Here is a 23,935-nt window from a genome sequence, read left to right on the forward strand (position 1 = left end):
ACTAGCTCCTAAATTGCTTGGGAAAGAAAGCAGGTTGATTTGAATGGGGAAGAAAAAAACAGGCATCACAAATGAGACAGCAGCAGAGGAATCATCTCAGCTGCTTCATCAAAAGCTACAAAAACTAAACAAGAAACTGGTGGTAAGATATGAAGATAACTGAAAGGGTGGTAAGATACTAGATAAGAAAGGGATCTGGGGATCCAGTATAATGATCAGTTAAACTGGCATAGGAATTGGAAAAAGAAAATACACTGTAAGTGGGACAAGGAGAAAAAAGAGAGGAAGTCTAACAGGGTGAGTTAGGTGTGACTGAAATCAGATGAAGATCTTGAGCTACTGGGACAAAAAATCTGAATGGGCAATCAGGGATGATAATAATGTCTGGATGGAAAAGAAGATGGCAGGACTAAATGGTAGAAGGGGCTGTGATGTCAAGAAAACAGTCCTCTAAAATAGCTGGAATGGAGTCCAAGACTCCGGTGCAAAAAAAAGCACCAACATAGGGCATAAGAGTAATATACACTGAGAGAATATTAAGGCTGCATTCCAGCACTTAAAAGTCAGGAATTAGTAATCTTAACTTGAAGTCTTCCCTTAAGAGCATGCTGCATAGCAGTATGTTTTTTTTAAACACAATCACATGCATTATTCAACAACTAACAAGACCTTTCTCAGCTCAGTAGCCCTGGAGAAAAAGAAGATATTGCTGAGTAAATCCTTCCCATACATCTTACTGAAGGTGAAGTGTTGCAGTAAGTAAAGCAGGAGAATAAAGGGAAAAAAATGCCTCATTAGTAAGATATCTGAGTATGACATTAGGAAAGAGCATTCTTCAACCTCCCTTAACAGAGAAACTTGGAAAAGGTAACAGCCAAGTACCTACACCTTCATGTTTTTCTCCTGAACTCAGTGAGTTTGTGTCCCGTGTTTTGTGAGTGATGAATGAGACCTTGCATTCTGATTTTGACAAATGCTAATCATTCATAGCTGACTGAAGTCAAAAGGAGTGTACTTCTTAGCAAGTACTCTCAAAAAGCATCCTATGGAGCTCAACCTGAGTGCAAACTTCGTGAGCATTTCTAATTTTCACTTCTGTGTGTCCTAGTTCCGTAAGGCTGAGAAATATCACCTCCTCTTCTCACAGTCACACCACGACAATATACTTAGTAAACATTCAAGCACTGGAACAAGGAGGGAAGTCATGAGGAAACTGATAAATTTGTCCTAAGAGCATTTGGTCACACAGTGTAAACTTAAAAAAAAAGAAAAGATGAAAAAAGATAGAAACTTGAAAAAAATAGTTGCTCAGCCACGGAACGCAAATCTGTCTGCGCTGAATGAAGCAAGTATCCTGAAAAAATTAAGATGAGACCACGCTACTTAAGAATGTATAGCAATAACTACATGGAGAAGAGCAAATACTCTGTGTCCATACAAGAAAAGGGTACTAAAGACATAGTGAAAAAGCAGCACTTTTTAGAAAGCCTGAATGGCCTGCAAAGTGTCATACCTTTCTTCTTCCTTACCTACGTTAATCATTTTTATTACTGTTTAAAGCCATGACTGGTGCTGTTAAGATTAATGACACCAAGCTTTTCCTCCTTCTGAGGAAGAAGTGAGCTATGGCTGTATTTACTGATTTCTACTTCCCTTGCTCACCAGGCCCGTAAACCGCTCCTGATGAGATAAGATGACGGAGGAATGAAGTAGGTTTGGTTCTCCAGCTGGGGAGATAAGCTGCTCCTGTGATGACAACAGCAGCTTTACTTTGGGGAAGCAGGAGGATTTTACACGTCACCCCAGGAAAACTGCAGTAGAGGCTTCCTGCCCATCCACTGCCAGCAGCACAAATTGGCTACCGAGCATCTAGGAGCCTTTAGGGGGAGCGGGGCATAAGGAGACAGACTGGAGGATTTATTAGCCTGAGTCTTGACCTCCTGCAGAAATACAGCTCTACTCAATTGCATTTCATTTCACGTTTCTTACCTACCTACAGGTTACCCGATTTAGTCAGACTGTAAAATAAACTGCAGGAAATGCTCTTCTAAAGTCTTAAATGAGGAAATACACTCTACTGTACTTCTGAATACAGCTCTGTTTAAATTTAGTAACTTCATCTGGGACAATGTTCACGCAGGCTTGGCGATCTTCTCCCGAGCTATCTCATTTTCTTCTATCCGCTTACAGATTTAGCCTCTCGGTATTTTCTTTATTGAAGTTGAAACCCATATATTTATCATTTAGTCACTGACACTATGGATAAAGCCTATGGGTCATACTCCGGAGCCATTTAATTCAATGGCAAAAATCCAGCTCTTTGCACAGAAACCAAGATTTCACCTTCCACATCTTCTATAAACAAGATTTATAGACAAAAGTTTTGGATTTGAGCAGTTTTGGTGGCCAAAATGTAAATGTCCAAACCCAAGCTGAATACAGAAAAGCCATCATGAGTTGAGGGTTGGCAACATGGCTTACAGAGACAAAAAAAAATCATCTTGTTTAGATTTACCAAAAAGCTTGAGAGAAGAACTGTCCTAAACTGAAAAGAACTACTAACGAATGAAAATAGTGTGTCTTAAAGAACTTTTGAATATGACTGAGAAAAGATATAACAAGAAGCTAGAAGCCGCAACTAGACAAATCCAAACTAGTTACAGTTCTTCTAAAACTTCAAACATACTTCTTTGTTTTCCATCTTTTAATTTGTCCAAATCAATAGTAGTTGTTGTTGTTTAGTTTTTGCCAAACAAAGCTTTCTGAGCTTACTAGATAGGTGCGTTATTGCCTTGTTATTAAAAAAGGAGCCAGGTTAAATGATCTCACGATCACCTCTGGCCTTAAGCTGTGTGAATAATGCTTACTGGCAAATGTCATCTTCCTTCTCTCTTTCCTACTGCTCAATGCACATAATTCACCTACAGTAACTGATCTACTACCCTTAAGAACAAGTTCTACAGCAGAAAAAAAAAAATCAGTTTTGCTTTCCTCTTAAAATTTAAGATGACAGATTTATTTAAATTGATCAAGAATGCTTTTGTGCTGTGTTCCAGGCTGCATCTATCAAACTCCCAGATCAGAATGCACAAAACAGCATTCAATTTACGTAAAGTATGCTTAGCTGAGCCACTGCCTTTGAGGAGACTTACAGATTTTTTGTAACTTAATCACTGCCTTTCTATGCCACACATTTGCCTCCCCCCCACCCTTTAATCAAAGCCCATGGTACTAGGCAAAAGATGCATCAATTTCCAACCAAAGTTTTTTTTTATTATTATTATTTCTTAAAGTCATTCAAAATTAATATATTTTCTTTTCCTTGAATCTTGGTCTCAGGAGGTCAAAATTCACCAAAATGCTTTGGGACCAAAATAACTTAAAAGTCTCGTCTTCATTTCTAGACATCAGCACTGCCTTTTTTGCCAGATGTCTTCTAAGATGAAGCTCTAAATTTAAAATAATGATAATTTGGACTGGGCATTCACATGATGTAATATTCAATGACCAGAATGTTCAGAGTTAGACAAAGCCAAGAAGATTAAATTAGTTGGCAATGGAAAAAGGTTTCCCAGTAGTGTGCCGCAGCTATGATCCAGTCCTAACTATGGCTGATCTGACCCCATATCCCACTTTCTGCCCAGGTCTGGGCAGTGTCTAGGAAAGCGAGTATTTGGGAGCAGCCTGCACACACTTCTGACTGCAGAGGCTGGCAACATGGGCACCATCTTCTCAATGGGCACTCCTCAGAGTCAAGCAGGGAGCAGGCCAGGACATTAGTAGGTTTGGCACTAACCCAGAAACTAAAAACATTTAAAACACTTCAGCTACAGGTAAAGAAAAGACAACATCACAGAGAAGTTCCAGATCTACTGTTCAATTAAAGCAAGGGAAATGGTCTGACAGAGTCCTCCCCTTGTTACTGAAAGGTGCTTTCACACTACTGAAAGATGTGATGCTCTACCCATAAGATGTGGTGCTGAATTTTCACTTAAAAAAAAAAAAAAGGTAAAATTTTGCATACAAACTTCACTGAACAGAGATAAAACATTTATATAAGGGTTTTTTTTTTCCATTTCCATTACGCATTCTACAATCAGACATCACCTACAGCTCCAAAAGACTTCAGGTCATGTATATGCCACCAAGAGGAATGCTTACTTTTAGGCAGATCTCCAGTGCTTGAAGCTGAAACTGTTCTGCTCCTGTCATGAGATGGGCTGCTCTCCTCTCTTTCAGTTACAGTTGATCCTTCAGAAACAGCAGAACCACAAGCTACAGACTCTAGAGCCCCAGAGAACACTGAAGCTGAAAATTCAGAGAACTGTGACTCAGGAATTTTATGACGTCCATTTGGCAATTCACCATTAAACTGTTCATAGGAGCTGCTATAAGAGTAATCACTTTTTGCATTTGGCTCATCAAGATTATACTCCTCTGGATTTGGACATTCTTCCTCTTCCTCGTCTTCATCTTCAATTTGTTGTTCCAATAGGAAGGGGCCATTGACAATATGGCCATTTGTTTTGGGGGATTCTATCCACTTAGGGTCTGTAGGGTCATTGTTGACAAGTTCCTGCTCGACATCGTCATCTTTCTCAGTGTTTTCTTTCTCTGTGTCTTCTTTTTCATCCTGATCTTCTGCCTCCCCTGAAAATTTTTTAATGAGCAACATATTAGATCACATATCAACACATCATTTTGAAATTAGGCATTCCTAACTTTTAACTCTTCAGGAAGTACTTGACTTCCAACACAGCACACAAGGCAATTCTGAATATCACTGGAACACGCAAAGACTTTAAAATCTAAATTAAAGGCAAGAGAAGGATCTAATAGGGCTGTTGGAAAACAAACAAAAAAGAACAATGTGAAGTGGTTCAGGATAGTATAACTGAGGGAACATTTCAGAAGAGAAGAATGTTATGAATGGAAGATTAGTGATTTTAAAAGCAAGCACTACAAATCTACAACTCTGTCAACGTCAAACAGGGATTCATCACAGAGGCAAGAAAATTCACAGTATAAACAGAACCAAAAAAAAGACAGTATTACATCTCTGTCAGAACTGTAAAGAGTTGACGAAAAACATAGGAGCTAGAAAGGAATTAAACCTTAACAATTATGCTCCAAACCACAGACATTAAACAAGAATTTTTGTTTGGCAACTTTGTTCAATGTGTTAGATGCAATACCGTAATTACTTTCGCCTCTGAAACAGTAAATTCTAGGTCAATAAAAGCAGATGACACCAACCATCATCATTTCCAGGTTCTTCATCTACTACCTCTTCTAGATCAGCTGTTTTTAGTTTCACCTCTGGGTGGTACTCATCTTCTTGCTCATTTGATGGTACAGCTGAGGTTACATTTTCTTCTATTTTTTTCCTTTCAGCTTCTCGCTCTAGTTCTTCTATTTCCTGCAGGCGTTTTTCTAACAGCTCTGCTTGCCTCTTCTGTTTTTTCTTCAGTTTTTTCTTTTTGTTTTTGGATATTTTTCCAACCTGAAGTATTAATAAAACCAAAATAAAATTAAAAAAAAACAACACAAAGAAAATCAAAACTGAACAATTCCCCTCAAGACATCTTAGACCAAAAACATGCAGTACAACTACTTTTTATTTGAAAATACTGGATGTCAATTAATATCGTAAATATACTGTGTTGTGTATTTTTTTTCCATTTTATATATGGAAAAACCTTCGTATAACCAGGGTTATATGAAGTAAAAAAAAAAACAACTATCAAAATCTTACATAGCTATACATATATTTTTGCGTGGTTGTTTACCAGACACAAGAGCAAAATACATCTAAGATGACACTAAAATTCCTCTAATCTCAACTAGCACAATAATTTTAAACTTTAATCTAGATCAACAGATAATATGATTGTACGTGGAAGATATTCTGCTATCCCATCTGCTATATCTTATATGCTTATCTGATATAAGCTATATACATGATCTCTCTCTCTGTAAAATGCAGGTAAAATGCTCAGCGAAAGTATGCAGAGAAAAATTATACGAGAAACCCAAAGAGATTGAAAATGGTAAAGAATTTTAAATAAACACTGTGCTGTTCAGGTTTTCCCCTGTAAAAAGCAGCTTTATTATTCCTTTCTGGTCCAAAACATATGAATCACAAACAACAGATGGCCATCATGAAAAGTTTCACATTTTATATAACATAAGGACTAACAACCCCAGGTATAACAACAAAGAAAAAAAATATCAAGAGATCTGAGCTAAGACTGAAACAATTTATTATATTTTAATTGAATCCTGACTTCTAATTTTACTCCTTGATAAATTAGCTCTATCCAATTTCCATTCATCATTCAGATACCACTAAGAAATCCTCATACAAGTCAAAAATGAAGTACAGGGAACACAGAGAAATATCCTTTTCTTAAAGGTTTATTTATAAATTCTGTTATCTTCAAAACAAACTACATGACAGTCAAAATCAGACAGTTAATTTGATAATCCTACTAACTTTCATACATGTTGTATGCTTATTTAAATTATATACAGGTTTTGTACACACAGATGTAGAAAGCAGGTTTGACCTTAGGTATACTAAGCAGCTGTATTATTAGTGGTTCCTTGCTATAAGCAGATGGCAAAAAGATTTTTCAAACCTCACGAAAAAAACTCTTTTTTAAGATCTGGCTGATTAAGGCCTTGAAGTCCTTAAGCTATCTGCAGTGCCTGATATTTAGTGCATGCATGCATTGCTGTCAGGATTTGAACTGAATGGATTATTCCATGAGAGATGAAAATGGCAATGCTTAACTTCCTTTGACACGGTTACAGAATTGTAAGTCTATGAGAATTTCCATCAGAGACATGTGCTGAAAACTGGTAAGGCCAAAGACATTAAAAGAAAAATGTTTTCTGAAACATAAAAGCTTTATTCAAAGGAAGCTTTTAAAAAGGGTAGACACTACCAACAGTCTAATAGTTACTGCCACAAACACAGAAAATAATATAGTTAATTCAAATTATATACCAATACTTACAGGCTTTTGTTGTGGAGCTGTACTCACTAGAAAGAAAACAAAACAATTTTCAATATACATTTTTACAAGAACAACTCTGTAACAGCAGAAAGTTGTAGAAATTATGTGAAAACATTCAGAACGAAATTATAGAGCAATGATTAAAAATCTTATTTATATCCTTTTTTTTTCCTATGCTCTTTATAAGTGCCTCCTGCCTGAAATCATTTGATGTCGCCATTAGAGCATCTGGCATTGGAAGGAGCTAGCTTTAATTTCTGTTCACTCTTTTGTGGCTGGTTAATAGAAGTTAACAAAAGTCCAAAAGGGAAGTCTGAAACAGTAGTGGTCAGAAAGCTTTAGTTGACTGTATAGCAGTCACTGATGAAACGTTTGCAGTCAGTTGATTGATCAGGTGTAGATAGCTTTTAAATAGTCCAGGGAGACTCAACACAGATGACCACTGTGTCACACTGAACAGGAAAGTCAAATATCCACATTTCCTGCCTTTTGAAGCGGAGTACTCTGATAGGATTGTAAGTATGAATAAGTGCCTGTGGCAAAAAGCTCTACACCACAGAAAAAGCATCTCCAGTGTGTACCTCTTCCTAAGCATGTCTCAGGTGGATACCATTCATGACTAGGTCTGATGTGATTACAGTAACGACTGCAAAAATGCACAAAGAATACAAGCCACACACACAAAAAACAAATAATTGAAAAAAGAAAAATAACCTAATAGGGGAAACAGGAGCAAAGTAAAAGTGAGAAAGTGGAACTGAACGGGGGAGGAGAACCACTCACAAACTTCTTCAGACTCACAGGCATATGGCAATTAACAAATGCAAAGTGAAAAATTGAGACAGTTGAGAGTTCTCTAATAGATTCTGCTCCTGCTGCTAAGTTCAGGGGAAAAAAAACCAACGCTTGTACATCCCTGAAAGAGCAATGTTTTCAAAAAATTCTTACACTTGAGTATCATCACTTCTCTGAAAAGTGCAATTATGCAGAACCTATACTTGAAAAGCTGTAAAGAAAACACATCTTCAGCTCCTGTGTGGAAAGTCATACATTTAATTGCAATTTGCTAAGAACAAACTGTGATAAGAATTCCATCAATGTATTCCTTAACATAATGTTTATTTTAATGCCAGGAAGCAGTATCAGGGCTACATGAAGAAAACCAAGTTACTTCCCACACAAGTAACATACAGCCTTTAGCTATACGATCACACAGTATGTAAAATTCAATACAATATATTAATGATATATTTTTGCATGTCAACATATCTAACATATATAATACTGTGAAACAGCACAATCATTTTTAGCTTGACAAAAAAATCACATTCAATCAAAGACGGAGTCTAAAAAATGATGTTGAAAAGAAAGTGCTTTAGGAAATCTTAAAAGTCTGAAAATAACTGGCTACAGTGGAAAAAATTATGGGTTTGACCACAATAGTTCCTGATATAGAAGGTATTTTTACTATATCTCAATGATTTTAATCTATAATGTATTTTCCAACAAAAGGAAAAGGTCTTTACAAAGGTCTTTAAATATTATTTCTCCACTGCCTGCAGCTGATGTGCTGGATTACCAAATAAATGGCAAGCATGCTACTAAAGATCACTAGAAAAGCCACACTGCCTTTTTGCTTGTCTTTACCAATGGCTGTGAGGTCCTTTATTTTGGTTTCTCCTAGCTAAACGTAACATACTGTTCCCATCACCGTTCTTGGCAAGTTTAACAAAGTATTTCACATTCAGAGCTAGGAATAAGAACTTATCAGAAATTCAGTCAGGTGCAATAAATTCTGTTTTCAAGAATGGAAAACTATGGGCCATAATAGCTGTCATGGCATTCTGAGCATAAGTTATAACCAACGAGAAGGCAGAGAATTTCAAATGTACACTGATGAAATTCTAACAGAACTAGACACTTAAGTTAGATAAGATTATTAATTATTGTCAATATTAAAGATGCAAGGCTTCACTGCAGATAAACCTCATTAAAGCTTGCAGAGTGAGTCTTTGTTCCGATAAATCAGGGACTCCAAAAACTTGAATGTGCAAAACTGAGAAAAAGGCATTCCTTTTTAGCTTTCCAGAGCATTAATAAGAATGAACTAGATGTACATTTTCAGATGCAATTCTTTACAACGTTAATATTCATTAAATAAAACTGTTAGCATTAATTCATAGAGACCAATTTACTGAATTGCATTTAAACATACTATCATACCTGCTGAGCCAGAAGGAGGAGGAGCACCAGCTTTCTGCCACTCGGTAGCTTCAGCAGCCATTCTACGAACATAGGCATCATCCACGCACATCAGAATGTTTTCTGGCTTAATGTCTGTATGAATGATCTTGCACTTGCTGTGGAGATAATCTAAACCTTGAAGTACCTAATTGCAAAAGGAATTTTTTGAAACTTACTTTTATTAGCCAGAGCAAGCTACGTGTATTTAGTGTTAGTACAGAGATGTTCAAACTATTGCCAGCAGTCCATGTGTGGCCTGCCAGGATAATTTATTTAGTTCATAAACCCGGTTCCAGAGACGTCCGTAAGCTAGATATTGGCTGGCTGAATGGTCTTGATGACAACAAGCTGCTCTCAGACTTCTATTTCCCAAGAGCTCTTCTGGTGATCAGCACACATGTAAAAAAAAGCTCGATAGGTCTTCCTTTGGAAAAGAATTCAGGCTGCTCAGTCAGAAAGACTGATTCTCCCTGGTTCATTGTTTAAAAGATTATTATTCAAAAAACCCACCGGAAGTCCTACATACTATAACTTAAATCTGCTTTGTGAATAACCCGGACTTAATAAATAACAACTGATTATTGTAAAAAGCAAGAAGGGAAATGTTTGGATGAAATGTTAACTATAATTTTCCTTAGAATTGCAATAGTAATTCAGCTTTTAATGTGATCAATATGTCACATAAGGATTTGTCTACCTGCATTTGTTACATGAATTTTTCCACTAGTCTCTCCTATTCTCTGGAGGCAAATTCTGCTCAATCATATCAAACCTGCATATCCAAAGTCTTAAAAATGTCGTCTGGGACTAAAATAAAAAGAATTTTTACACAATGAAGAAGCTGTCTCTGATTCTGACTAGCACAGAAATACAACAGCTCATGTGGTTTTAGAAGTATTTTAGATGAGACCTAGGCATAATATAAAAGACTTGAAAAAAGTAATTGACTTTCACAATTACTTTCACAAGTCAATTACTGCAATTAATCAGTACAGGATAAGATAAGAGGGTAAACCAAGCTATTGCTAAAATAGTCTACATAAATATTGTAAATAAAAAAAAAAAAAGGAAAGAAAGAAAAACCCAGAAACCTAACTGACCCCACTTAAAAGAATTCTTTGAATTTTTAAAGAACGTTCTGCAGCAGGAAATAGACCTCCAGCCTCAGCTACAGGAACAGCCTGCCATTCCAGATACTGTATAAATAAATCAGCACATGCTAACCTCCCTGCTCTCAGGATCCCTTAAGACCAAACTCGCTAGGGTGACCTTTCAAAGCAAAGTGTGTTGGTTCAAAATAGCAGTAACAGAATACGAAGGCATGAGTCTACCACCCAGTCCTGAGCTAGTTCCAGACAGGTATGTCCAGACAGCACACCAGGTAGCTCGGGTAAGAGAAAAACAGTTGCATGCGTATGATGCTTACACCCAGAAACACCTCAAAGTGCTTGGCTCTGCTTTCTCCTGTTCCGGAGCTGGCTTGGAATAGCAACCTTTCTGAAAAGCTTTCCGTCATGCTCTTTATATATAAAAACTGCATGTTCACACGAGCAAGACTCAGCATCGCTGCCAAAGGTATACCTAGAAACTGCTGCTTTCTTAACAACCTGTTTTTTTTCCCCTGCAAATCCAAACTATGCCTGAGTGTTTGCCAAAGCAATCAAAAGAACATGCAGTACATCTCAAAGTGAGAAATGTTAAAGAAAGATCGGCTTATTCTAAGAAGGTAGTTAGTGGCTAAGTGACTGCAATCTTTAGAAAAGACAGCAGCAGCAACAGCAACATAAAGTTTGATTACAATAGTCTTTTCCCTCCATCGCTATGGTACAGAGCATCTCAGAAATTACCATCAAATATCTGAGGACAAAATTCTGCAGTACATGAAAAGCCATAAACATTCAGAAGAAAAAGTATCTGTTCCACTGCGATGTGCACAAACTGAATTTATGTGAAAATAGATTTGCTGTTACCCGCTTTATAAAGATAGCCTTTCCCCCTCTCGTGTGCTAGGGGTCCAGCTTTTTCTTTCATTTTGGCTGAAGATTCCTTTTTAGTAAAACAGAAAACATTATTTTTTAAAATCAATTCTTATACAATCAATTCTTTGACTTACCATAACGACCATACCGCTAGAATTTTATAATTAGAAAGAATGCTCTTAGCTATCTTAAAAAGTGGATGAGACTGCTTTATCACAAAAACTGGAAGTGTATTATACCACTAAACCAGTAAAGAAATGTATACTACAAGTGTGACTCTGAAAAGACAGGACAATTCCTGTTATTATAATTACAAACGTGAATTACAAAACTGTGTATTTTCCCTGGTAAATGTCACATGGTTAGTTTCACATCAAGAAACTCTTTGTCATCATCCACAGTGTCTATTTAAGATTCATTTTTCTTCTCTTTCTTTTTCATTCAGGGAGCCACATCATATTAACACATTAAACAGATTCTTTACTATATTGTAGATGCGAAGCAAAAGAGAAAAATTTCATTGATCAGTTACATGATGCTGGTCTTAGCTTCTGTTTCAGAACACGATCCTTTTAAAATAGACTGATGCTATATATTTTACATCCCAAAATAAGGATTCCAGAATTAAATCTGCACTGCCAACCATCTTCACTGCAAAAAAGGAAGTGTGGCAGCCAGCCCTTTTTCAATTCTATAGGGTCATCTCTTGGATGACATTTCATATAACTCTGCCCCAGGGGAAAAAAAAAAAAGCTGCTTAAAATTGAAATGAAATTTCTTACTAAGAAACTCAGCTCCCAGCTGCATTTTAAAATAAACCTTAATTTTGTCCCAACTGAGTACTCAAAAGTACTCAAAAAAGAACAAAAATATTTTCCGATTTGTAGCATACAAAATTTCTTTTTCATTATAGCATGGAACTATAATAGTTTTTGAAATGAAATGGCTTATTCCTGAACACCAGTGCAATAACTGATTTTTCATATTCAAGTTTCATAAACAAGTTTTTAAAACATGCATGGCACAAGTTTTACAATTTCAGTTGGAAGGAGATCATGTTGTTGAAACCCTCTCCATCTAAGTCATACCTGCTTCAAAGCTGAATCTAATTTCAAAATCAGATCCGACCCAGTTCACTTTTGACTATCTCCCAGAATGCAGGCTGCATACCATGACCTATTCCAGTGTCTGACCACCCTCACTGCAAAGAATTTCTTCCTCATACGTAACAAGAATTTCTCTTCTTGCAACTCACCTGCACTGCCTTTTGTCCTATCTCTGGGTACTGCCCAGAGGAGTCTGGCTCCATTTTCTCTCTCTTTGCCAAAGACAGCAGAAAGTTTTCACCTTTCTTAGCCTTTTCTTAAAACTAAACAAACCAGTTCTCCCAAGTCCTCCCATACATGATACGCTGCAGCTCCCTAATCCTCTTGGTGGCCTTCCACCGGACTCACTTCAGTGAGCCAACATCTTGCACTTGGAGCCCCAAACTGTACAGAATCCTGAGGGGCTAAAAACAGAGCCCCAGTTCTGCTGCCTACACCCGTACTAATGTGGGTGCATATGAGCTCAACCACTCATCCCTGCCCATCCTTTTGGAAGCATCTTTACCTGCCTGTTGCTGCACTCCAGGTGTCTGAGCTGTCCCACTATTCCTCTGTGCTCCCAATGGCTCTGCAACTGCACGTGGATTTCTAATTCCAGCTCATTTTTTTCCCGTGCTTTATGCGTTTGTAAAATGCCACTCGAGACAGGTCCCCAGTCTGACAATTTGAGGAAAAACTGAGAGCCTCCTCCATAAATCCATCCCTTGCTGATCTCCCTTCTCACTGGGTTCTGGTCACCGTCCCTGAAGACCCCACCTGAAAGTCCTCCTCTGCTAGGTTACAGAAGCCTGGTAACAAAGATGCTGTGAAGCTGGGTCAAAAAGGAATCAGCTTGGATCCATTCCTGTTTCTGCAAACAGGCATTGTAACAGAGGTAAAAGTAAACTGCAGGAGGGAGCTCCTAAATCCGGCTTTACTGCTAAAGCCAGTGCATAAAGAAAGTACATTGTAAATTCCCACGTTTTGGCCAAACTCCAGGACAATGGAGCAACCAAACTGAAAACATTCTGAACAAAAAAAAATTACAAAGTTTACCAGAAGCAGGGAATATTTATACGCACATATTAATGCAAATACACAGTCCTGTTCCTTAGCACGCAGCTCAGTTCAGCACTGCATGAGTACAGCTCCTTATTTCTAGCACCCGAGCCTCCTGGTTGTACAGAAATTAAGGGACCTACAATTTCAGCTCCATCCTAACAGCTTTGTCAGGCAGGGTATTTGGCTAATTCTGATTAAAGAGCTGAGAGGCTGATATTCACCAGATGACATATAATAAAAATTTCAAAGAAAATAACTACTTCCATAGACAGCTTATTAACAAAATAGAGGTAATGCTGGTGAAAGGCCATACAAATTACTTAAGTGACAAACTGAAAATATTTCTTTGATCATTGGTAGGTATTAACTACACATGGATTAACAGTATATATATAATCGCAGAGATGTATGATTTTTCCTTGTTGAGACACTATTTCTCCTTAAGATCACCTCTCAGCAATTTGGTTTTCACAGCTACAGCAAGGGAACATATTTTGAAAGAATATCTCCCAGTGAAATGTTCTGAACTGTTTCATCTGGTTAGGCCTTTGACTCTACAAGAATTTAAATATACGTAGTTAATTTTCAAAAAACAGTTTCTTTTAGAACTGATTTTTCAGAGATAAATCTTTTGTTCAGTTTTATAACAATATATTATTTCCCAATGTTCTGATGTTTTATTTTCCAGAACAGCTTATTAAGAAGCATGACATACTGATGATTTTGTTAACCAAAACTGCAATTGAATATGAATCCTCTTACATCTATGAAAAAGACTCATTGTTTCAGCTTTTTATTTTCTATAACATCTCAGGAAACTCCCTTATCAGTGGGATATCTTGGTAAAAATAATACAGAAAGGAGAAACGCAGGCTACCAAGGAAAAGGCTCTTACAAACCTTACCAATAAAATTATCTTATCTCAGATACCATTGGTAAGAATTCGTTTGAAATATCACCATTCTAACCTTCAAACTGTTAACAATGGTGGAAGAAGTTAATTAAAACATTAGCAAATCTTACCTGTCGAATTATACTTTTTACACAACGGATGGGAAGGCCTTGATAATTGGACTTGATTATCCACTTTAGGAGATGATGTCCAAGTACTTCGAAGACCATACAGACATCTGGGATTTGATTAAGGATAATCTCCAAATAAACTTGTTAATAAGATGAACCACAAACATTTGTTTGCATATTGACTAAAGCAATCATCATTCTGTAAGAAAAAAGTTCCCCCTTAACTGAGCAAAAAATGGTATATGCTTTGGTACTACATTGCAATTGTATATGAACAGTTACAAGAACAGTGCCCAAATTAAAACATTCTAATGATGCAATTCTTGTCTGTTATTTCTAAATGTAACAACAGCATTAGGGTGAACATTGAAATGGCTATGTGCAAAATAAAAAATCATTTTTGTTTTCTTTGAAACAATTCAAAGTACTAATTTGTCCTACTACATCTAGTTTCTAATAATTTTTAAGTGATATGAATAGAACGTTTTAACAACAGAAGACTGCAGCAACAGTGTTTTAAAAATGAACCACACTAAATATCTTTCTGATTAGGCTCAATTGAAAAACACTTGATAACGAAGACTTAAAGTAGGAAGAGAATGGATGTCTTACCACCTACAGTTTTAACTACAGAGGATAACGACAATCAAAGAATTTAGGAACAAAGACAACTTGTAATTCAGAAGCAGCAATATGGAAAAAAAAAAAAAAAGAATGCCAGAAAGTTTCACTGACCCACGACCTTATCTGCCAATAGCAGATAATCAGGGAAGAGTATTGGAACAGAGCAAGATGTATAAATTTCCAGTGATTTGTGGTTCAGGGATCTGTAAGTTAGAGCTTCTACACCTAATACACCTGGGTAAGTTATTTTTCTATTACGAAAATATTCTAATATTCAAGTTAATTGCAGGTTTTAGCATCCATAACATTCCAGCACGAAATTATACAATTTGACAATACTGACTTAACCCTCAGACACAAATTGGGAATAACCTTACCATCGCTGGAAAATGTAAAGAATGTTAAAATCTGAACTACATGACACTATAACCTTGCACAGAATAATGCAATACAAATAGCAGAAAATGAAATAACTGATGGATTCTGCAGGAAGATCTCAATGGACGGAAATTAGATTCTCTCCTTCTCAGAGACCATTCACAGGGAAGCATACTGTTAGGGGAGAAATCTTACCTAACTTATCAATGTTTTATTAACCAATGTCGTGGTGATGAGCTTAATGTCTTAACTTGAGTAAAAATGATACTTGCCTTGCCTATGGGTCTATCATTTACATCCTTTTCAAGCACCTAACCCATATGAATAAAGCTATGTGAAATTTTAAAATCTCCATCCCGAAGATGGAGTTAGACTGAAAGATAAAATCCCTCAAGACTGATCTTTGTACTTTGCGAAGAATTGTGATTCACTTTGATTGCTGCTACATATTCTTCTCACTTGATGTTCCTCAACTCCTGTATTAGAAGAGATCATGAATAGTCATTTCCCAATCATATTAATCAGCCTACTCAGCATATTATAAAACTCTGTTCCGTTCAGAAGAGGAAACAGTTTGGGTTATTTTACCATACAAGCATCCGACGACAAGAAGTCACTAGTAAAGCACACAGGAATCAGAGAGGATGAGCAGAGAACGTTAGCACTACAGGGCTTATTAACTGAGCCCACGCATGGAAGTTGCAATGCTACAGAAAGACAGCAACACACATTTCTGAAAGGCAAGACTCTGCAGTGTTAAATGAAATTTAGGACACCCGCCCACAGTCCTTCAGACCACTGCTGCTGCAGACTCTCCAGTGCACATTCCTGCCATTCCTTGTTTTTACTGGACTGCTGTGCCTTGCCAGTAACCAGAAGAGGAAGGGATGTGGGGAAGTGAATAGCTGAGAGGCAAGAAAGGGAAGGACACAGAGAAGGAAGATGCAAGGAGCAATGGCAGAGGTAGACAAAGAAAGGGAGAGCCACAAGAAAGAGGAGTGAGGTATACCTGGAAAAGATTGCAGCATTTCACCAGGAGGACTCTGACAAACCCAAGCTCAGTACTGGGGAGGCAAGTGGGCAGGGGAAAAGACAAGCAGGAGGCTCAGTATTTGGAGAAGATATGTCAAAATGTGACAGTTGTCTGATTCACTATTGTGACCTGAAGCACGTTAACTGCAAGCCAGCATGTCCACAAAGAAAAGCATGGGGAAAGCTGTGCATTAATTATCAGGAAGCCAGCCTTGCAAGCCCCAGGATCATCCCACAGCACCAAGTGCCTGACAGATGAGTGTGTCCAAAAAGTCCTTCAGAAAAAAAGAAACCTGAAGCCCATGCTGCATACATGTCTCTTATGAAATGCTCTTTGAAGGGAGTCTGGAGAATATCTGAAAGGGGGAAACTTAGCAGAGTAGTGAAAGTGAGAGATAACAAACATATATCAGCTGAAAGCCTTAAGTACTTAAAACTGTTCTTTCTTGACTAGAATTGTGCATGTAACTACCTATTTATCTACAAACAGTACAGGAATATTTAGAAATCTGATGAGGTTTAAAGACTAGCTAAACTAAATAACATAAAGCTCTGGTACCAACACAGAGCATATCTGGATGCATCTCAGTAGCTTCTGGGTTGGCAGCATTTAGGCCCTGTGGCATTCAATTAATGCTGTATATTCTTTGAAGATAAATTTAATACAATTATTGTAATACATGGTCATGTCAGGAATGTTTCCTTCTTTATTTTCTCACTTGTATCTCCAAGCACTTGTTTCATTATGTGATCATCTGAGTTTCTTATTAAAAAATGCTTCCCTCAATCATTTATTAAGGCTCTAATAGGTATTCAGTGCAGATAAACGTAACAATCTACACTTACTGAAAATACTACAGTGCCCAAGTTCAGGAATTCTGTTATTTCCTCAAAACAATCATAATTGCAGTCTTTTTAAAATGTAGAAGTAGCTAAAAAAACCTATCAGCCTAGTGTAGCATAGCACACATTGCTAAAATCTACATGTATATAAACACTTCTCACAGCTCCTAGGAGAAGGATGATTGTTTTCAGACACACAGCCACGGCAGTGGCTCTGTAAACTCACAGCCCGGTGCTACACGGTTCTTGACAAGCTCCCCTACTTGGAAGCTCCACAACATTTTGTGGTATTGGCCATCTAAAGGATCCATCTACCTCTCCTTTGTCTTACTTTAACTTTTAAAAGTATTTCATAATCAATAATCAAATCTCTATGAAGCATATGTTGTTTTAATTTACAGTCAAGGAACAGATATTTAGTGACTTGCCCAAAGAACGCCAGAAACAAATCAGCAGGAAAAATTCTCAAGTTACTCTCTCTCAAACTGTTCAACTCAGTAACACTACTGCAGCACTAAAATGGCTTTTTTTTTTTAATGGAAACCACTAGCAGCAGAATGTTAAAAAAAAGTTATTGATCCCTCTCTCCTGAAAGAGCATACACCAAAGATTTTTTTCCCTAGAAAAAAAAAAAGGACTTGATCAAATAACCAATACAACCAAATTCTGATCAAATGAGCAATGTGATTCAGGATGCACAAACTGTTTACAGGAAATCTCAAAGCTGAAGATATTTGCTATCATATTTTCACTGGTGACTAGGACTTCGACAGACCTAGTCAAGGATCTACTAAGGTAAAACTGAAACAGAATAAATCAGTGTCCGCTATCCAGTTTTAATCCACTAATACGAAGCTATCTGAGCCCATATGTTTCACTAATACATGACCTCTTTTGGCTTCGTCAACTTACATGCTGTATCTCCAAAAAAGTTTGGATATGCTTTTATATACTATCACTAACAAACTTTACTCTTCATACTCAGAAACAGCTTTTATCTTTAATACAGATGTTTACTTACCTGTGAATCTCATCAGTAACATAAAAATGTTAGTGAGAAACTGCTCTCTTAAACAGGTAAGGATTACTTCCTCACATAGGTATGAATACATTTTCTTACTCCCCATTTCATATTAGTGTTTTACAATGAAAACAGTAAGTCAAAATCTCTGATTTCTAAAAATAACTTTAATTATTCTTCAATAGCACAGTTGTCAACTGAAGAGCTGAAGTGCTTTGGTGACATTATTTTTTAATGAACACAGTTAGACGATAGAGATATTTATGCAGTATTTCTCAGCAAGCATTTCAGCTCATAGATGAAAACCTATTTTATGTAGCCCAGGAGCACTGAGAAATCCCAACCAGGGTTCCTTGCCTTGTTGTGTTAAACAACTTCTTTGATCACAGATCGTTTATAGTCAACTTGAAATGACTGTTAGCAACTGTATAGTTTCTTTTAATTCACATTAATGTGATGATAAGACAAAACCCACAAAAAAAAGCAGACTGTGCTGACTTCATCTACACTTAAGTAGTTTTCTACCAAGGTAGCTGACCGAAGAAGCAACAGGGAACAAAGTAAAATGGAAGGAAGGGGAAGCTGTTAAAATCCCATTCTGCACATGAGAATACTTGTCCCTATACTCACTTTTCTCACTTATTACAAATCCAAAGGCTAACTGATGTCAAGAAACAGATGGGTAGGATGAAAACCGTCTGCACACTTCTCCCTGGAAGGATTCTTTCCAATGGGCTTTCAAATTCACTGGAGGTCGCCTCCTAGATTCCTCTCCTAAAGGACTAGAGCTAGTGAAGAGCATCTTCACCTAATTTGCTAAAGACTGAAGGCACATCACCAAAATCAACTTAGTCGTAAGCTCTCTAGAGCAACAACTGTCTCTGTTCAGTAGTATGATACATTGAATAATGAAGTCTGTTATTAGGCCTCCGAGACACAAGCATGCAAATAAATACCAGTTGTAACAATAAATGAAAGGACAGTAATATAATAAGCTGCTAAAACATCTAATACAATTAGCAAAGACAACTCCCTTTAGTTCAACTAAAAAGTCAAACGTATTCATAGACCCCAGATTTTCCCTAAGAACAATATTCAAACACATATATTACTTTCTCTATTTATCTCCCTCTCTCAAAGCATAGGAAGAAAAGCCTTTAAAACCTCTGCCAAAAAATAGAGGTCACGTGGCCAAAAAAGGATCACGTAAACCAAAAAGTGATGCTCCATGCCCTCACAGTTCTCACAAGAAAATAGAGTCAGTGTCATGAAGAAGCTGGTTGCTTTCTCCTTACTACTCAAGGGCAAAACATATTTACTGTGAGCCTCACCTACTACAAATCTTTTCAGTAGATTTCTAAAACTTACATTCTCCAGTTCTGGCAGATCATGACAGGGTTGTCTTTTCTCTCTCTCTCTCTCTTTTTTTTTTTTTTTTAAATATTGCACTCTATTTAAAAAATGTAATCTATTTCACCCCAGTGAGTGCACTAAACGCTGGACTACTCTTTGTATCTACACATATGCTGATGTTTCTACACAACAATTTTAAACTAAGACTAATTAAAAATAGCCAGAACTAAGAGATTACTTATCTCATTAGACCATCTTTAATGAAGGTGCAACATTTTCAAAAGGATACGTATTCCGTTCATTCCAGAAATTTTGAAGTCATCAATTAGCTGTACAACCATATCTTTGTTGGGATCATTAGGGTCACTTTCACGAACCTAAACCAACAGTGCAAACACTGATATTTTAGGAAAGAATTCACATTAAAATACTAATTAGTTAGCTTTCAATATGAAACAATATTTTGGAGCTTCAGAAATCATGATAACATAATAAATTAGCTATTTAGAAAAAAGACGTAGAAAGTTTAAAAACAATATCCCACTACATTTTTTTTAATTTGTTATTACTATCATGATTAGTACTGAACACTACTGCATGAGTGGTACTTACACATTTGAGTAACTTTATTTCATCCAAGGCTGTCTCTGTGTAATGCTGGGCACTTTTTACGACTTTCATTGCAACAAACCTTTTTCCCCTTGATAAAAAAAAAAAACACTTTCAACATATGCTCCGAGCTAAAATAGACACATTTTGAAGATTTGGAAACGTTAAATAGAGTATTTCATAATTTCATGCATCCTGACAGAAAACTATAAAGCACTGAAAAGCAGCTTTTAACAACATTGTGTTAATGACCTCATTTATTGAATATTTTATCTCCTTCATGCTAATGTCTTTAGAAGAGTTATATTTTTTCATTAATGACACAATAGAAATAAAAACATTAGCTTACTCTCACACATTCAAGACAACATGTAAATTCAATAAGCAAAGCTAATTTGTCAAAGAAAACAGTTACACATATTTCTGAGAGGTTTTATAAACTATGGACTTAACCAAAGGCAAAAAAATAATGCAGACGTTTTTCTGCATTATGAGAAGGATAGCACAAATTTACATAGCTTTATCATGCATGCAAATAAAAGTTACTGTAAACAGAATAAAAAATGGATATAAATAGTTTACTTACTGCATATCCCAGCACAGCCAGACTGTGGAGAAGTGTCCCCATCCTAGCTTTCTAATAACATGATATCGGCCGTTGAAAAGATCACCAATTTTCACTGGATGATAGCCTCCTTTCATGAAAATAAAAAGTAGAAAAAAGAATATTCAGAAAACAAACAATATTTTTTCAGTTCTTCAATTAATTCTTGTAGTATAAATTTTCCCTTTCAAATTGTCCCGTACTATAAATAGGAAGTCTAAAAAAAATTTTACTCTAATGTTAAAAATACTGCCTTACTTGGCCTGGAGGGAAAATACTCATGCCCTGTACGTACTGTAGAGTTTATCTGCCCTTCTCTGTTACGGCTTTCATCTGTGGTAATACCATCTGTTCAGGGCACAGGAAAGATCTACGTTATTTCTTTATCATATTTGAATTTTCTCCAGTCAACATATTTTTGCATGAATGTAGAATCTCAACAGAGATCATTTTAATTCCCATTTGCTTTCTACTAATAAAGGCAGCGATAAAATACTTCCTGAGAAAAACGTTACGAACAACGTCAAATTTATCGATGCTGTTCTGCTTGGCTCCCGACCCACAGCAGCAGTGCGTTTTCCCAAGCCTGAGGGTTCTATAGTGAGGAAGCAGAGGGAGCAGGTAGCTACAGGCTTTGTCTAAGCTGCGTTTTAACCCAAGGCTGCAGGCTACCTACCCGTTCTCCCTGCTGCAGTCCTGACTTGTGCCCCCACACACCTTCTCCAAAGCCCCGCTGGCAGGCCGGCCAACCTGACAGCAGGCTGGAGCTCAGGTTTCAGCACAGCGGGAAGAGGTTGCAAGAGGCAGTGCTGACGTTTATTGCTCCGCCGTGAAGCTTTTTATTTCCTTTGTATTTTAAGAGGCATTCTTAAACGCCGGACAGAGAATGATCACAAAAGATTATTATTCAGATCTTAACACGCTAAATAAACATTCACAATTTTGCCTAAACTCCAAAGGAATAATACAGCTGCAGCTCTCCAGGATGTCACCCATCTGTCAGCTGTCAAGGGATTAGCTCCTCGGCTCTTGCTGGTCCTTCGTCATGTCACGCCCAACTGGCCTTTGGAAGAACCCTCACTTACTGATTATTCCACTTCAAATTTGGAAGAACTTAAGAATACTTCCTTTAAGTTGCTATATTTGTTTTGAAATACGCTGCAAATCTTGTTAGAACTGGTGCCCAGTTAAAACAACAATGCCAATTTATTACTTAATTCCTTGGATTTAGAACGGGGAGTTGGCTCTTATCTCTTGCGTATCTGTGGAACAGCGGCAACAAATCCGGATATATTTATATCCTTTCTATGCTAATAACATTTTTTTTTTGCCTTAACAGAAGTTCAGGAGTTTATTTATGAGCTTGTCACAAGGATTTCCAGAGCAGATGAATAAATTTATTAGAATTTTATGGCAGAACTGTAACGATTACATATTTAACACAACTATGATGCTTAAATAAAATATTGATTTAAATGTCACTATGTCCAAACAAACTCCAAAACACAGCTTTGGGATCTGTACGGTGAGGTGCATCTCCAGGCTGAACTGGCTCCTGGCAAAGCTTGCCCAGAGCACCAGCCAAGAGCTGACCCGCCTGGCCCCGACCCAGCCGCCGGGCTCTGGCACCTCCACGCCGCTGGCACCACCTCAAGCACGGCCGCAGCACCTGGGGAGCAGCCCAACCAGGCACTCGTTTGGGCCAGGGCTGGTCCGGATCGAGTGACAGCACAGTGACACGCAGGGAAGACCTCCCTGCTCTCCCTGGGAAGGAAATGTTTGCAAAAAGCTTCCAGAACAACTCACCTAGCAATGTAAAAAATACCTTTGTTTTCACCGCCGGATTGTGCCAGCTTAGTAAGAACGTGCAACGCGCCCGTGTGGGAATTGCTCTCTTTTCAAACAAAAAAGCAGATCCCTTTTGGAATGCCAGCCCAGATTTACGCCCCAGGAAACGGGATGTCCAGGCTTATTTAGAGTAAATGTTGACTACTGTGCTTTCCACTTCGTTTGGGAAAAGAAACAGTACTGGGTACAACTGAAACCTAAGCCTCTTGTGTTTACATTGTTACAGAAATTCACTGAATAAAGTCACACATACAAATTCATACTGATAGGAAATAACAGTAAAAAAAAAAACTAAAGCACTAATTTGTGTATTTAACCATCCCTGCAGTAACAGCTGAGGATGAAAATATTAAGAAAACTGGATGAATGTAATCATACTGAGACAGTTACTGTTTTAAAACAAACAATCAAAAAAACCCAACCTGTTCTTCGGTAAATTCTTTCTGTAAAACTCTACCCAGGATGATCAAGTGATAGATATGAGAGGAAGGTTAAGAGAACAAATGCAGCAATTCTACCTTTCTGGTACTGAAAAGGCTTGCATTTGTGAAACGCATCAAGCCTGCTGACCTGACAGCAAGGATTGCTTGAAACGCTTCACGTAAATTCAGTGTCACGGTATCATTTCTTATTATTTTTGTCCTGCATATATCACTGCAAGAAAACAGTGAGATGTATGAAGCTGTATAGTCATTATTCCTTTTGCAAGCAGATATAGTTAGAAAACCTGAAAAGTATGCAATGCCTAGTTTTAACACCTATCTATGTTTTGCAAAACAGATTTTAAATTAAACAATATAACATTTTCTGAAATATTTTACAATCTTCTTAAATGCCTAGTCCTAGGAAATCATTCCTGAGCACAGTTACATGGCTTCAGAAGCGTTTGAAATCACACACAACTTATGCAGCCTTTTGTGCTGCAAGAAGGGTGTAACTCTGGGCCTTCAAACACATAGAACAATGGTCAAGTCTTTTTTTTTCCCACTAAACAAAATATTTGCCTTTTTTTTTTCGACGTGGTAACAGCATTAACTCTCAACTACAAAGAATTCAAGCACAGGTAAATATGTGTTTCTAAGAACAATGTAGTTTAAAAACTGCCTTGCAAGTCTGCCTGTCTGAAGACTTCTTTTGGCATATTTGTGCTTCAAAGGGTCAAAAACAATCAAGAACTTGTGATACTTTCTTCCCAGCACAGACAGGAA

At 37.2% G+C, this 23,935-nt stretch overlaps 1 protein-coding gene across 10 annotated transcripts in view; it reads right to left on the reverse strand.

Annotated features, from left to right (window-relative positions):
• SRPK2 (SRSF protein kinase 2) overlaps nt 1-23,935 on the reverse strand; it is a 144,805-nt gene that overhangs the window by 17,299 nt on the left and 103,571 nt on the right. For all 10 annotated transcript variants that reach the window (XM_080575350.1, XM_080575348.1, XM_080575353.1 and 7 more), the window contains 8 exons: nt 20,862-20,970; nt 20,279-20,366; nt 19,956-20,043; nt 14,416-14,522; nt 9,246-9,411; nt 7,023-7,048; nt 5,257-5,503; nt 4,162-4,650 (listed from right to left, as the gene is read on the reverse strand). In XM_080575350.1, coding sequence (XP_080431476.1) covers nt 4,162-4,650; nt 5,257-5,503; nt 7,023-7,048; nt 9,246-9,411; nt 14,416-14,522; nt 19,956-20,043; nt 20,279-20,366; nt 20,862-20,970 — 1,320 coding nt within the window. The remainder of the gene's footprint in view (nt 1-4,161; nt 4,651-5,256; nt 5,504-7,022; nt 7,049-9,245; nt 9,412-14,415; nt 14,523-19,955; nt 20,044-20,278; nt 20,367-20,861; nt 20,971-23,935) is intronic.

The sequence above is a fragment of the Anser brachyrhynchus genome, assembly GCF_964034855.1.
Source record: "Anser brachyrhynchus genome assembly, chromosome: 1".
NCBI classification, from domain to species: Eukaryota; Metazoa; Chordata; class Aves; order Anseriformes; family Anatidae; genus Anser; species Anser brachyrhynchus.